Below are 16452 nucleotides of genomic sequence, written 5' to 3'. Positions count from 1 at the left end.
ACTGCTTACTAGTTAGTTTGGTAGTTCCAAGGACTGATTTACAGGCATAAGASAAACTCTTTGAAACACTATCTATTCTGCTTGAAGTCAACATGTACTTACAAACAGCTTTGTGTGGTGGAGTTAGGTTATAAGCATTCGCTTCACACCAGCCAACTGGGAAAATGTCCATAGATTCTACATCAACTATGTACTCTGGAGAAGGCATCTGTAAACCTATAAACACAAATTTATAATGCAGTTTAGATATGGGAATATTGAGCTCGGCACCATACAAACATCTATCACAAACCAAGGGAGGCAAAATGATGAAATACATAAAAATARATCTGTTTCCCTGCGTCAAATCCAGGCATCATTTCACCTTCAATTTGGCACCGACAGCAGTGATAAGGCTGTTGCATTTGCAGTGCAGTGTGGTTCCAGGGAAAAACTACCTAAGGAGCAGATTAAGGGTGCATAGTGAAGCGGCCAAGRGCCAGTGAGGTCAACACGTCCTTCAACAAGATGTCTTGTTTAGGAGTAGAGATAGATGAGCAAATAAGCAGAAGCTARCTGGGCGCCTGGTCATCCCAGTACAAGCATGCACACGGGTCCTACCAAGACAGTAGATGATAGGACAGGCTTTTATGCACCCACTGCCCCATTGATGCTTATCTGTGCAGCTCAACCCTGAAGTCACTGCCTTTAAAGGTGGGAGATAGCCACTCTAAAGGTGCCACCACTTCTACTGGGGCTCCTCACCAGATGTCAAAAGTGAGTTGATCATGAGGGACCGGCAGCATGACAATCCTAACAAAGACAGAATTATTAAGCCTACCAGCAAAACACTGACTCTAAAATTCTATTGAGAAACCTCCACTTAGAGTCAACCTCCAGTTTGGTGATGGCATCTGTTTTAGAAAAAAAAACTGTCCCATCTTGGCTTTTGTGGGTCACTACTGAAGAAAGCTGAAATATTCCTGAAGGCTTCAAAGGCTTTCAGACCAACTGTGGATCTTGAGTAAACACTGTTTAATTACATCAATGTTTGTTTTGAGAGTGAAAGCATGAAAACATCCAAAGGCATCATGAAAATAGGTACTGATGCTCACATGATGAYAAAAAAGAAACCCTGCAATCTGCAGAGATATATGAGGGTCTTCATGGTAATACTCTAAGCCCTGCATCCTGTTCATGTATCATTCCTCAAAGGTATAGTCCCCGTTTCACTGGGAGATGGGGAAGGGAGGAAGAAGGAATGAAGGCACATGATTTGAGCAGGATGAGCCACAATGCAAARAGTTATTTGTAGCCACTGGCATTCCCTGGAAAACCACTTCCCTCCCTCTGAAAATACCAAGTGGTCACTGCCCAGCTTATACCAGGTGGAAGCYATGGTGTCCAGCTAAAACATATTCCAGCTCCACAGTCCACCACAAAATGCATAATTTTCATCATCACAACAGTTCTATGGTGCTATTCTGGCCCAGCAAACAAATCAAATGCACTTTCCTGCTTACAAAAACTTAAGCATGTGTGACATTTTCAAAGTTTATGACTGCAGCCACGCTCTTGATTATGGAAACACCATAATATTTACTCTTTCCTGCAGAAACACCGTGCCTGTCTTGTAGGACTTATCCACATCTTCTCTAGCCTACGTGGCAATGCTTCTTTCCTATGGCAATTGATAATACGTCCTTCTACTTCCAACATCTTAACTGCTCAATTTTGTCTCACTCATATAACTGTAAAACAGACTGTTTGAAACTCATTAATTTGCTGTGTTTTACAGTGCTGTCTTCCCAAATGAAGAAACATCCATGAGACTTGTGAGGTGAAATGGAAAAGCAGAGAACACGGACCCTGAAAAAAGGGTGAGGAATTTCCATCGCCTGTTACAGATCTTACAAGATGGATAGCATAGAGGAGTAATTCTGGGAAATGATTTATGGCAGATTTCTGGAAAATTTCTTTAGAGAAGGGGTTAAGGAGAGAGTTTTCCTCAAATTCCTAGCATGGACAGTGAATGTTCATTAGAACTTGCATAAATTCAAAGCAGAAAGTTATAGCTTTAAAATCTAAAATGAACCAGTAAAAATTAACAGTGCAGATGACGAGTAATAAAGCAGCAGAAAGCGATGGGAAGTGCAAAGCCTTGTATAGGCCCTGCACTTCACCACCGCAGGGAAACTATACCACTGCTCATTAAATACTCTGAAGTTTACAGAGTTTTGCTACTGTACAAAGCGTGATTTATTAAGCCATGTTCCCTCATGCCTAATTCGATGCTGCTTAACTCCTGCAGCCTGTTTTACGGCTGCCGTTTGGGCCGTCAAAGAGTAAAATGGGCAGCACAACAATGAAGGCTTCAGATGGAGCTCTGATAAATGGTGGGACCCGAGGACTTGAGCAATGGAGCTCCCCGGTAACTAAGGTGTCTCGTTGCTAAWGGAATATAAATAATCAGTTACAAATAACAGTGTATTAATGGAGTCAAAATAACGCGCCATAAACCAAGCCATATTTTACAACCCTGCAAGTAGGAGTTTGTTGTTTCTTTGTTTTTTTCCATAGTTCAATCCAACCGTCTTCTACTATAGTCAATGGTTGCAACAGCATAGAGAATACCTTTTTATTTCTGCAGTACTTTGCATCTTTTCCTTTTACAGCGGATCATTCAATTCCTGGTACTGAGCTATAAAAGAAATGTCTAGCACCGATACATCAGAACTCAAAAGGGATGCACAAAGGATTTTTATGAAAAGTTGAAAAAAAAAAAAAAGCCTCACACTTAAAACTAAAAGACAAAAGGTGGCCTTCTCCTTGTCCGTCTAGTATATGAGAATATAGTTGATTGTAGTATATGTAGAATAGAGTTGATATAGTACTATATGAGTATATAGTTGATTTAAAGACCCAAGAAACAGCATTCCCTACTGACTATAATGGGCAAGCCTTAACGTTTTTGCATCAAGCCCTCACTTGCCAAGCTTTCCATCGGGAAGAAGTAATTGATTTCTAAAGCTCTTAGGAGGGGATTCAGCTCAGAGGCACTGGGAGAGCCTTGTCCACAGCAAGACATTGCTTTTCTGGATGCAACATGTAAAGAGGCTGTCTCTGTTAACGCTTTAGAGCAAGCGTTTAGCACAGATATGGGAATTTACATTAAATGCTAATGTTTATACTGAATGTAACGGCTTCAATTAGAGATCTTTCCTCTTGCACAAACTGTATTGTGCAAGCTATTGGAATTGGAAATATTTCTTGCTTTTTATGCCTGCAAGAACTCTTTTAGGTGAAGGAAGTGGCGTGTGCACAGGGTGGAGGGACGCGAGTATGCAATGGTCAGGGTATGGAATAGCACAGATCAAGGTGAGGAAAAGAAATGAAAGGAAGAGTAAGGAAGGGATGAGGTTACAGTGGACAAGAGATCCCATAAGAGCACATGTTGGGAAGTCCTAGCTACTCTAAAAACGCAGGTGTCTRTCTCCAGGAGAGCGGTTGGTTGTGATGGCTGTTGGGAGATTTCTACCATCAAAGAAGTTGACTGCTGAAGCCCATGTGGAGGAAGGTCTTGTGGCTCCCTCACAGAGGGAACAGGGGAAGATAATTCTTAATAATTTGGATTATTGTTTAATGTGYATAAAGAAAGCAAAGCTGGAGGAAGCAGTACTGGGCAGAAGATGGATGATAAGAGAGAATTTAATAAACCACACATCAGTGCACAAAGAAGACAAGAAGCATTTACAGCACATACCTTCCAAGTGAAGCCACATCAATCGTCCTTTAACTGAGGTGATAGAAGCAACACATATCTCTGCAGGGTTCCTGGGGTTCACAGCCTCTAGCTTCATGTTCTTGGTAAAGCCACGGCTGAAGGATGTCTGAAAGAGACAAAAAGCTAACTCTGAAACATGGCTTTGTAGGCTGAAGGCGTTGTAGGAGTCAATAAGCTATGGAAGCAATTTACCATGGCAGATTCAAACAGAACCTGCCCTGGACAAACCTATGAACAATAAATGTTAGTAACAGATGAGGAAAATGGCCAGTCATGCATCTGATGGCCACTGTTGGTGATGGGGTATTTTAAGGAAGGTTTCAAGATCTGCCCTGCCTGGCTATCTTTCATCTTGCTAGGAGAAACCTTTTAAAGCAAACGCCCCATCTTGCCTGAGAAGCCCAGGGAAACACTGACCCACATCTTCGCACCACTGACCAAGCTAACAACTGCCAAACAACCTTGAGCAAATCTACTCATCAGTCTTTTTCTCCTTTGGAGATTTTAAGCTCAGTGTGCAAGGTCCTTGTCTGAAGACTTCACATACGTAACTCCATCCATGCAGGTGGCTGGAAGGTGCAGATGGAACCGGCTGCGCTTAGTGCCCCAGCAGTGTTTCTGTACACTTATATGCTGCACCAAACAAACAGATTTTTCATGGGTCATCTGAGGTCTCTACTCCCCTCCTCCTCTCCTTCCTAAAAAGGCAAAGATGTTATAGCTATGGTACCCAAATGAGGGGTCATCTGCCCAAATAAGAACCAAAATATAGGGTCATGGGTTTAAGAGAGCATTTTGGCTCCTGCTCTATGAAGAGTTTGGGAAACTGCAGTTCAAACCATGTGAGAACAGCAGCTTTAGGGCAATGAGCTCCTTGGCAAACCCTTGCAGAAACCTGCCCAATCCCTTCTGCACCCCAGACAATCAGGACTCCTGTCTCAGCACCCCTGCTTCCAGCTGTTGCAGATGATTCCACGTTCAAAGGAGCACCAAGAACATACAAGCCTCCCCAAAATCTCCCTTGCAAGCTCAGTGATCTCATGTCTTCCCTCAAGTCAAACATCATGCTACTCAACTTATCCACTTATAGCTCTCTATCCCTTCCAGTATCTCCCCTCCCTTTACTTAAACTCAGTTCCTTCCCAGTATCCCCACCAGCACTATCCCTAAAATGTAGAATAGTAATGCAAAAAAGATTCTCTACCCTAAYTGCAATTTTGACTCTCTAATAATAATTCAGATTGGCAAAAATTGTCACTGACTCTCCAATCCCATGTGGGCAACTGGATGCTGAACCTAAATAGTATCCTCCCGCTATCTGCACGGGACCTAGCACCAAGGGCACTGCACACTGACTTCTGGGATCCAACCTTTATTTCATTAAAAGACTTTCCCAAAAGGTGGTTTTAGTCTCAAACACTGCTTGGACTGTTCTAAACCCTACCCAACATTTGGATCAGCTTCACCTTGCAAAAGCTGCTCACAAGCACGACTATGGAAAAGCAAGGTGAGTTTGTTTAAATCCTTTTTATGTTGGCTCACAAGGAAATGTCATTTATCATCACACCAGCTCCTTTCACTGCAGTTCTGTGCTGGAGGCTAATTTATACAGAATCAATGGCAGAACAGTTAGCTGGGAGTTTATTTTACTAAGCATTGGGTCATGTCAATCCCTTTCATAACTGCCTCTCCCCTTTAAATATCCCCCTGGGGAAACGGTGACAGCATATCTACTTCCACCACCACGCCTGGCTGTCCTGCATGGAAGAGCTGCTTGCAATGAGCCTTCTATCAAAGAGCCTCTCACAGTCAGGAAACAAATGGACCGACCAGCCAAGGAGGTTGCATGAGTGATGAGGGCAAGATTGCATCTCTGTGCAGAGAACTGCATTATCAGGAGCGAAAGCATATAACAGACACGTGTTCCTCTGATGAATGTTCCCTTAAAAAAATAAATAAAAAGGAAAGAAAGAAAAATCTTAGAGCTGATTTAATCTTTACAGAATATTGCACAGAGTCTGCTCTCAAGGCTGCTGGCTTTGAGAGCACAGATCCATTACTTGACTGAAGTGAAAAAGAGATAATAAACAAGGCAGCAGTGCAAGCAGAAGGGAAGAAACACAGCGACTTGTCACCATGTATTGGAATGACACGGTGTTGCCCATCTTCTCTCAGAGCCTCTTTCTTGACGTTAGTTCCTTTGAGGGTTTTGCATCCCATGGGCAAAGAAATAGGGCAAAAAAAAAAACCAACTCAGATTTTGTGCTGGAGGTCTGGAGTTTAACCTTGGCCTTCATAAACAGTAAGTGCTAAGGCGAGGATAAACTTTATTCTTACTAATCCAAAACAGCACCAAAATTAAGCACGGTAGTCTAACAAAAGGCTATACATCTCCCAGAGGAACCAGTGGTCCACCTGCAGCACCGATGTATTTTGCAAACCCTTTCCAAAGACTGTGTTGGTTTTCAGCATCACTGAGTTATTGATGGGATCTTGACTTCTACCAGTTGATGGGAGCATCAACAAGAGCACCAGCTTTTGAGAAAAAGTAGGTTGTTACCTCACTTCTCAAGCAGTGAATTCCTGTAGGATCAAGTCATGCTGGACTGCCAATGTTGGAAGCAGCCCACAAAAAAAAAAAAWWAAAWAAAATAAACAAAAGAAAAAACAAACAAAAAAATCTTTTTGAGGATCAAAATCTTAGCAGCTTACAGTGTAATGATGTGCTGCTCATTCACACATCACTGCCACTGCAGCAAGGAACTACCAAAACAGCTTCAAAGACAGCTGCCATGTGGTTGCATCACTGWTCTTCTCACACTCTGAGCTCAGCAATGTCAAACATTTAAGTCAATTTGGTTTAGCTGAATGTATCCCTGTGCAAATAAGAAAAACATCCTAAAAGAGAAAAGASCTTGGTGACATCWTTTTTTTTTYMWYYKKTTTTTATAGCATTTGAATTATTTGAGARGGGTAAGCTCAGATCCTGCTTTTGCTGGGTGCTGTACAAAAGCAGAGAGAGACTGAAACAACAGATAGTCTAAATGGATCAGGGAAAGAAAGACAGGAAGAAAGATAGAAAGACAGAAAGAAAGAATAATGAAATAATATTTTGCATCTTTCAGGAATGGAGATCTGAGACACCCCAGCTTTCTGTCCGAGACAGAAGGTCCASTCGTGCCCCTTGCTAAGGGAAACCCAGGGCTTACGTTTCGAAAGCAGAGCTGCGGTGCTGCCTCCGCTCCACACTGCTTCTGGTAATCTGCCCAGTCGAAGTCCTGGCCAGAGTAACCTGTGGGAGGAGAAAACAGAGACCACCATGAGCCACCGCCACAGGCGGGAGTTGGAAATGGGCGTCGAGCCAATGACTGCTTGGGTTTCATCATCCCATCACATGCCAGTGAAGATGGAAGCATCAGTCTAAAGCTTCTGGGAAGCAGCTAATTGCTTGGGAAGCAGCTATTTGCTATCATCCTTAATTTCCAGAGAGGAAAGTCCTTCCCCAGAGGATGTTGGGTGGAAGGATGTGTGTGACCAGTCCATCCCATCCAGCCCTGAGTTTGGTCCCTCTTGTCTCATCCTCCCTGCAGAAGGGACACAGCTGGATGTTAGCCATGGGCACCAATTCCKAGAACCACTCTGGATTCCTGTTCAAACATCATTAAAGCCAACATCTCTCCAGTCTCTGGTCACACACCTCCTGCCTTTCTCCTAGGGACTGAAACGCAGAGTACAAAAACACAGGAAAGGGATAGAGATCAGCTAATCTACTAGCTACATGCCACATTCCTGCCCCAGGCTCTTGTGACGGATGCTGTCCTCCTACACATAAAAAGAGGATGGTCCCTTCACAGGCAACACCTTCAGCCAAGGTCAACACATGCACACAGCAGGCAAATGGGAGAGGAAATCCTTGCTAACCATATCAAGGCAAACTCCAGGTCTTCATTAAAAGCTGATGAAGGATCTTTATTTCCCTTATTTTCCCTTTCCTCCAAGCATATCATAGGCTTTAATAACGCCATAATAATGAGCAAAGATGTGCTACTGTCTCTGCTTACCATGAGAGACTAACCACGGGCTCCTGTCTCCTTTTTTAAGCTACTAAAAGTTACAGCTATCGAAACCAGATGTCAAACGTCCCCCTCAGCTGAGAGGTAGAGAACCAGTAGACTTAGAAGCTGATTTATCCTTCATCTCTTAGGATGGGATAAATAGTCTTCTCGGTGACTATGGAAGGACCCTACTGAGTTTTCAGCAGATCAGCTCACGTAAGATGAGTCCCATCACACCAAACATCTTATCCAGAGCTGTAAAAGGAGCAGAGCAGGAAGAAGAACACAGATTTCCCACACCCTAGGCTACAATCTCATCAACCAGATAATCCTTCCAGCTCCTAGATTCCGGGAAAGGTAGAAGCAACACTGATTTAGAGACTAACACAAAGAGACAAACCAGAGCTCTGCTCCTCTACAGCTCTCATCTGGCTATTTAGGCAATAAACTCTGGGACAGAGATTTTTATTTTTCTGACTGACTCTCAGCCTATGTTTTATAATACCCAAAACAAAAGAGTGCTAATCCTGGCCAGGGGCCTGAGATGATGCTGCAAAAATATTATTGCAGGACCAAGTGCACTGGAAAGTTTCATAAGTAATTTAAAGGCCAAGTTCTCAGCTCAACCTCCCTATGTGGCATCTCAGCTTGGACTTGATCTCATTGAACACCCCTTAATGTCACTTTCATTGATAGGCAAAGAGGGACAACTTAAGTTCACATGGAAATGAATATTTTATGACAGTGAAAAATTCTATTTTTTTCTGCGGGGGGGGGGAAAAAAAAGGAATTCTGAGGGGACTTTGCCTATCAGTCATCCAGATTTAGAAAGAGGAGGCAAAGATATTCAGAATAAACCCCCAAGCATCCTGTCAAAAGTATGTGAGATAGGATAAACTTTCAAATTTTAATGACTGTGTKCATGAAAAATAAATAGAAGACAAAACATTGAGCACAGAGGTTCCCAAGATAGTAAAATTTGATAATGGTAGGAAAATAGCAAATCAAGAGGAAAATAAGAAGTGGGGAAAAAAGACAATTGCTGATAAATAATCTTCATTTCTCATTATACAAAAATCCTTGTACATGCAGTCCTTCACATATATTAACACTAGATTGTTACACTATTTTTTTTCCCCATCTCTTCTACATCCTATGTTCCCCCTCCTTCCATTTTTTTTTTTTGTCTCTTCCGCTTATTTGTTTGCCAGGTAATTTTCAGCTTAATAAAATGAAATAGAAAACTGAAGAAGTCTAGATAGATCACTCTGGATCAGAAGGGGATTCCTCTGACCAGACACAGATGTTTGCAGTGGAGGTGCCTATTGCTGAGTGACACCCTGGGATCTCCCAGCAGTTAGCGGAGAAACAAGCACATCCAGGTGTGATCTGTCTGTCCTCCTGCAGAAAGGGGTGAATTTATCCCTAAAAGTTCCTCTAGTGAATCTTAATTGCAAGCTAGGCAGAGTCTTGGCAAAGCAATGGGGGAAAAAAAGGCTTGTGGACACAATTTCAGCTTAGTATTATAATCATCATACAAGCACCTGTTGACTTAGCTCTGCACCATCAAAATCCCTAGGAGACCTTGGACCTTTTTCCATGAACCTAAAGACTCAAATGAATTGTGCAACTCCATCATTACACCCTGTTGCACTTAATGACTCAGTACAAGCAAATGGGCAACACTTTACTTGCACGACTCTTGTAGTCCTCCCCAAGCATGCAACACTTCCTTGCATTTGCTGTCAGTTAATGTCAGTTCTCAGCATGGAAGAACTCAGGAAGCTGATCAGAAGCAAAACCCCAATGCAAACATACTGGTGGATCTGGAAGCAGCAAATCCTCAGCAAACCTTGCATCTAGTAGCGCTACTGAAATGTTTCTCTAGTCCCTCTTAATAGCTCATAAAAAGGAACAATAGTTGATACTCAAAAGGAAAGTGGTCTATAAATCCAGCTCTAATAAATATAAACACTGCTTGCTCAATGTTTATACAGCAGCAGTAAATGGGTATTCATATTTGGCACCRTACAGCAAAACACTGCTCTCTCTTTCTAGCAGCAAATGTTTGCACCTCCTGTTCATGACTCATTTACAGGAGGGTGTAGCAAATGCTTGAAGCAAATGCTTAAAATACAAAGGCAAGAAGACAAAAAGTGCTGGAAACCCAAATAAGCCAACCTGCCACACAGTCCTTGCGAAATCAAGTCAGCTAATTTTATAAGCACAGAACCTCTTTGTCAATCACGGCTAACAAGAACAAAAAAATCCCAAGAACAACACAGAAATTTGTTTTTTCCCCCTCCACAAAGATAAAAAGAGGATGTCTGTAGGGTTGCACTGTCATCTTCTTCATGGGAATTTCCAGCTTGCCACAAGGATAGCTGCAGGGGAAAGACCAAATACTTCTGCAATATTCTCTGTGGAGGATAATGCTGATTAGAAATGTCTGAGCACTGGGGAAGCAGTGGTCTGGTAAAAGCCATGTGCTAGAATGGGTAATTCTGAAGACTCCAGGGTAGTCAGAGCCATTGGATAGTTTTGGTGGAATAGGTTGGATCCTCCTTCTCTTCCTCCTCCCAGCGCAGCCCTGCTCATCAGTAGCCATCTCACCACACATCCATCCCCACTTCTGCAGTATTTTAGCTCTCTCACATCAGTGCTCCTTATTTCTTTTGCAAAGCTCATATTCTCCAGCTCAGAGCAGGCTGGATCCCTCAAAGCACTTCACTGGCTTGGGTGCACTCTACTTTCCACCAAGCTTTGCCCCAACAAATCATTCAGAAATCACTTGGGGATCTAATCACAGTGACACAAAGAGCATCTCTGCCAATGGAGAAGGCTTTTGACACCCAACGTGTGAGGATGTAGCTTGGGAACACAGCTGCAGAAAGGGAAGGATGCAGCTTGGGAACCACAGAAAGAAATACATAGCTCATATTTATSTGCCATGTTCTTGCTATATCTTTTAATAGCTTCATGCCAGGATTTCTAATCTGACAGCAGAAGATTGACATAATTTTGATCAAGGGAGCAAAGGCAGACTTTGCATGCTGTCTCAGCAGCCCCTTGCAACCTCAGTCCCCAAGCATTAACCCAGACATCCACTCAACTTTGTGACCACAGGTGGCAAGTGCTTGCAAAAGCATCATCAATGATGCACAAAATTAAGCGGGACACAGAGAGAGCATCCACAGAGCAAACCATTTCATCAGACTTTGGCAGGAATTTAAAATTACATGTGCTGAAAAGACACGCTGGAAGCACACGACAGGACTTTGAATCTAGCAGAGCTGGGCCCAGAATAATCCTTCAACAGAATAACAACAACAGAATAATCCTTCATTTCTTTGGGAYTGGCAAGGGAGTTATTTTGTTTTTCCAGAATGCATACATAAAATTTCACTTTTTTATTGAGGCACTTCTTTTCACTCCTAAGCAACACTATTTTGTGGGGCAAAGAATCAAAATCCTGTCCAGCTTCAAAAAACTAATTCAACAAAGCAGACACTTTTTGCAAGCAAAGAAAAACTGCTAGGACACTGCAGGTGCTTGTCTGAAATGGCAAGTAATTAACTGTGCTGCAGCCAAGTTGGGAAACACCACGGTCAGAGACCATTTCTGCTGGCTCTGATCTGAGCACTGATCAGGATTTGCCCTCACCTGGGATCTTCTGAGATGGCTAAAGAAACACCCCCACACATCAGGTATACAGGTGTGATTTTAGTTGTAGTACATGCTGATGTCCAACCAGAAGACTCTTATAGATATGGAGTATGTCACCTGGGCTCGATGCTACACCCATAGGGGAGAAGAGTGAGGTAGCAAAGCTCTGCTTGGTCTCACTGACCATCCTAATGACCAWCTCCCCATCTTTCCTTCTATAAGACATGCTCACCATCTGTTTTATGTGTTATCATGAGTTCTTGCTCTACAACATATCGCTCCATCCCTTGGGTGCAGGGAAGGGCCCTACAGACAGAGGGTCAAGGGGGTGGAATGGCCCTCTGACACCAGCCCAAACAGCAGTGACCTGAGCACAATCTGCACTTACTCAACACATCACCCTCTATCTTGGCATAGCAGATATTAATACCAGGTAAACATCCCTTAATGTTCTTTCTGCTTTCTCAACAAAACATCTCCAAGATGCATTCTGCAGGGACTCACTAGCCATTGGTAGAGCCTTCTTCTGCCTGCAAAATATAGACAGAGACCCCACCATGAGATGCATCTGCAGAGACGTTCCCTGGCTGATGCCAACTGAGCAGCTCTTGCGACTCAACAGATCCCCATCAGCTTGCAATAGTTAGAGGAATGTTCTCAAGTAAACAGCAAAAATACAGGTTTAAAAGCATTAAAAACATGCAATTTTCCTTTGGAGAAGGCCCATGGAATCACTGAGAAATCAAAACAGYGCATACGAACCCTTGGGAGGTGTGAGATTGACTCCGTTTTTAAGGCACCACTGTATTGGCAAGATCCCTAAAGAATCTGCATGGCAAAGCATGGAGATTTTGCTAGGTTCAGATCGCAAGTCGTCAATGGTCACTTGAAAATAATGATTGTTAAAAACCTAGGAGGAGAAAAAAAAAGGCAAAAGTTAAATCTGCAATAACATTGATCTAAGTGCACATAYAGTCTCCTGGTAAAGCTTGTAGGACAGAAACAATCCACTGTGGAGGACACGTCCATGGATTTTATGTTTTTTAATGCTGTTTCTCAATGTGTTCTCCAGACAGTGAAATTCCACTGGAGTTCTTCTAAAAGTGGTCAGCAAGATATTCCTGATGAACCTTTTCGTCCCTCCTCTCTGGGAGCTCACCTTGGTCACTGATGCAGGACAGATATTAAATGGCTCCCTCATATTCACCGCCTCTAGCTGCATTCCCACGGTGAAGAAGTGGCTTCTCAAATCAGCGTGGTCCTGCRGGAAGAGACGAGGAAGAGGAACACAAAGGTGTCAGCACCATTCATAACAGAGAGGCCAACAAGAAGGAAACATCCCAGCATTTCTTTTTATCTGTCACCAATTTGCTGGGATTTTGTCCCCTAGCTGGGGACAAGATTTACAAATTTTACAAAACTTTACAAACAAAATTTAGAAATGTTATCAGTCTGCTCCCCTGTGGTGTACACACACTACATCTGTGTGCTCCCAGTCCTCCCGTGAGTTTAAATGTTATCTTTTCAAGTTAGTTCAGCTGCAAGAGACGAAGCCTGGACAGCTTGGTTTCTGAGGGACAGAGCTTCAGGACCAAACTCAACAGATCTCAAACACCACGATCCATCAACCTCACCTGCTGTGCCTAAACTCAGAGATCAAGGAGGTCGTGCYCACCAAAGCAAAACCTCTTCTGGCACATTTAGAGAAACAGCTGAAAATCACCCCTGGGCAAAAACTCTTCACCAGGAGGAACTGCTGCCAGCCTCTGCAGCCCAAGAGCAGTCCAGAGGTGTCAGGACTGCAAGCAACATCCTGGGCGATGCAGTACAGGATGGGCAGACTCATGAGAGAGTGGCTGCTTCCTGTAGGAGAAGGTAAGTGCCAGTGCTGGTCTCCAGGTAACAAAGATGGAGATCTTCTCTACATCTGGAATGCCAGAGGTAGAACCTAGGTTCAGTTACCCAATTTTCCATGTTATTTTGCATCATTTATTAGATAACTCATCCCATTGCAACACCAGCCTAAAAGGTAGATAAATTGGTATCTTAACTCCAAAGTAAGTAACAATAGCATTGTTAATAGCAATAATTTGAATGAAATGTCCTTAGAAAATCATCTGTACATTAACCAATGCTAATATGAACGGAGATGTTAACACACATGCACAATGAAATCCAAAATACACACAAAAAACTTACTGATAAGCTGTTAGCAATGTCAGTCCCATCTACATTCATTGCTACATGCTGTATTCTCCTTTTAAAATGATTTTATATTGATCTGCARTTGTACATCATTATACTTTCTTCCCTCAGGTCTTACCTGTARATGTGACCACTTCTATTTTGGGAACTTGCATTTCTAGCACCATTAGAGATAAAGATTTTTGCAATTTTTACAATTTCTATCAGCTTTACACTGAGCATGTTTAGTGGAATAAAGGAAAGAGAATCTAGCTCCTTGTAAATAAGAGTTGGATAGTACTTGGGATGCATCAGAGATGCTGGTTACCAAAATTGACATCTTTCCTACTGAAAAGGTTTTGTCTAGGAAAACACAGTGGCTGCAAGCTTCAGACCTCRCATGAGCACTGAATTTCAAACCAGCAAAGACAGAGAGCGTCCAGACAGGCATCCTTCACTGCAGCAGCATCCCCATTTGGAAGCATCTCAATCCTTGGGATGAGGTTATAAAGAAAAGGCTGCTTTGCAAAATGAACATCTGGAAGCAAGCGACATCTTCACATCAAAAGATCTAGCACTTAATTCATTCTTGTATCTGGTTTCAATATATAAAAAAACTAGATCCACCAAAGTACTTAATCATGTTTATCTTTAAACATGCAAGTAGTTTCATCAACTTCTTAAGTSATTTGCTGATTGAGGCGGAAGTACTTAAGCAAAGTTGCTTCTCACTTTTACTTGAATCCGTTTCTTTGGTTCCGCTGTTTCTACTTGCTTTGGCCTTTTTCAAAAGGAATAAATAATCCATAGGGGAAAAAAAAAAAGGAAAATAACTTTTAAAGCAATTGTACTTCAATTATACTTCAAAAGCATATTTCCTTGTCTCCATACACTATATATATACTAGAGTCAATCTTCTCAATTCTTCCTCCTCACTCACCACAGCACGCAGAGATCATTCCTGTTAGATGAATAGCAAGAGTAAATTCTCAAAGGGAATTCATGGTACTTCGGGTACCTCTCCCTTTCGGGAGTCAAAATTCTTCTTGAAGCAGGAACGTATTTTTGTTTGAGAAAGGGTTGTAGAAATAAAATTCAGTCTTAATTGTCATTTTTGAGATGGGGAAGTGTTCAGAGAGGAAAAGTCTTTGCATCATATCTCTTAGAAAAGCGGTCAGGGTCTGAGTATTTGATCTCCCTTGGGTATTTAAAGGGAATCACCAACCTCAACAGAAACAGACTTCAATTTCTGCAGACAAAAGGAGAAAAAACATCCTGACACTTCTGCAGCTCCAGGGCCACAGTTGTCTCGGTCAGCAGGGAATTACTTAGAATGCGGCATATGCTCCTCTTCAAAACTCCAATTAATTTACATAATTTCTAAGAATAGGTTCCCCTAAAGTGAAGGCAGGGCTTTTAATTAGTATTAGCCTCAAAATGAAATACTGATTAATGAACTGCTCTCTCTCCTTCTCCTTTATCCACAGTGACACAGGACTGCTTAATAAAAAGGACTACAAGGGGAAGAGTGCCCATGACACTGCTTATGCTGTGCTCTTCCCCGCTTATTTCCATCTCAATGGAGGTCCTGGTGTTTGAACATTCCTAGTTCCCAGATATTGATATAGATATTGAGAGCTGAATGATTTTCTCCTCTGTATCTTTTGAGTCACAAGCAGTAGAGGTTTTGAAAATACCATGGTGGCTTGGGAGTCTAGATGTCCAAAAACAATGTGGAAACAGATTTACAAAAATATGTAGACTCTGAAGGATCCAGGTGGGATTTTGGAAAGGGCCTCTGAGGACTACAGGCCTAAGATAATAAAATCACTGGCCTCCACTAAGCACCGGCACTAGGTGCCTACTTCAACAAATACTCTTCAAAAAACACAGCAGAAWTTTACAGCTTTTCTCATGTAAGTACATTGATAAATCCAACATTTGGTTATGTCTACTCAACCAAAAACAATTMAGTGTGGATACAATCAAATCCATTTAATGTTCATGTGTCCATGCAGTAGCAGTGGTCCAGCCACCAAAGGATGGAGCTCTGATACCTTTACACTCCACAGGGCAACAAAGAGCAACAGAATTTGACCAAACTGCTTTTGAACGTGGTATTTTGGGAAGCTGTACAACAAGCTGGTTACTCCTGCTGTTCCCACTATCCAAGAAAGAGCATCTCCTTCTGACCTGTGAAATGTTTATTTGTAGCCCATCTTGCTCAAGACACAACACTAAAGATCATTCTAGATCCAGCAGCTTGCACAGCTCACAGTTCAAGACAAACAACAACTAATTTTAAACAATTTTCAAATGCTCTAAAATTCAGAGCTCTTGTGGTCCACACTAATTACAAGACTGAGACATTGTGCAAAATTCAGGACTAAGCCTGAGTGCTGAAAAGGTGCAAACCGAGAGGCTGATTAGAAACAGTGAACAATTAATAGATGGCTGAACTAAGGCTCCTTTAATTCCTACCAGCTGTAACCGTACAAAATTCTATTGCCTTCAATCACATCTCCCAGTTTACCCTACCAAAAGATGCAGAAAAAGCAGGCCCCATCTGGTATAATTGGAAACATAATATTTGATTCAGTTTTTATTTTGAAAGTAATCGCTTCCCCCAGTGTTTTCCCTAATTCCCCAAGAAACTGGCTGCTTCTAATAGCCTAATTTTAATCACAAAGCTCATGTGTGGTAACCAGTCACAAACACTGCAATAGCAGTGGTTAAACTGCCTCTACAGGAATCTGGCATTTATTTTTTAATTGAGCAGGAAAA

General features: G+C 42.2%; 1 protein-coding gene across 1 annotated transcript in view; it reads right to left on the bottom strand.

Moving 5' to 3' along the window:
- SFMBT2 (Scm like with four mbt domains 2) overlaps nt 1-16452 on the bottom strand; it is a 77865-nt gene that overhangs the window by 20892 nt on the left and 40521 nt on the right. Inside the window, exons 7-11 of the mRNA XM_026052463.1 lie at nt 12644-12745; nt 12247-12394; nt 6973-7055; nt 3743-3869; nt 103-216 (exon numbers count right to left, since the gene is read on the bottom strand). Of these exons, the coding sequence (XP_025908248.1) occupies nt 103-216; nt 3743-3869; nt 6973-7055; nt 12247-12394; nt 12644-12745 (574 nt within the window). The remainder of the gene's footprint in view (nt 1-102; nt 217-3742; nt 3870-6972; nt 7056-12246; nt 12395-12643; nt 12746-16452) is intronic.

This window comes from Nothoprocta perdicaria, unplaced genomic scaffold (genome assembly GCF_003342845.1).
Source record: "Nothoprocta perdicaria isolate Ctin4 unplaced genomic scaffold, notPer1 scaffold_89, whole genome shotgun sequence".
NCBI lineage: Eukaryota > Metazoa > Chordata > Aves > Tinamiformes > Tinamidae > Nothoprocta > Nothoprocta perdicaria.
This window is presented reverse-complemented; position numbering and strand designations above follow the sequence as displayed.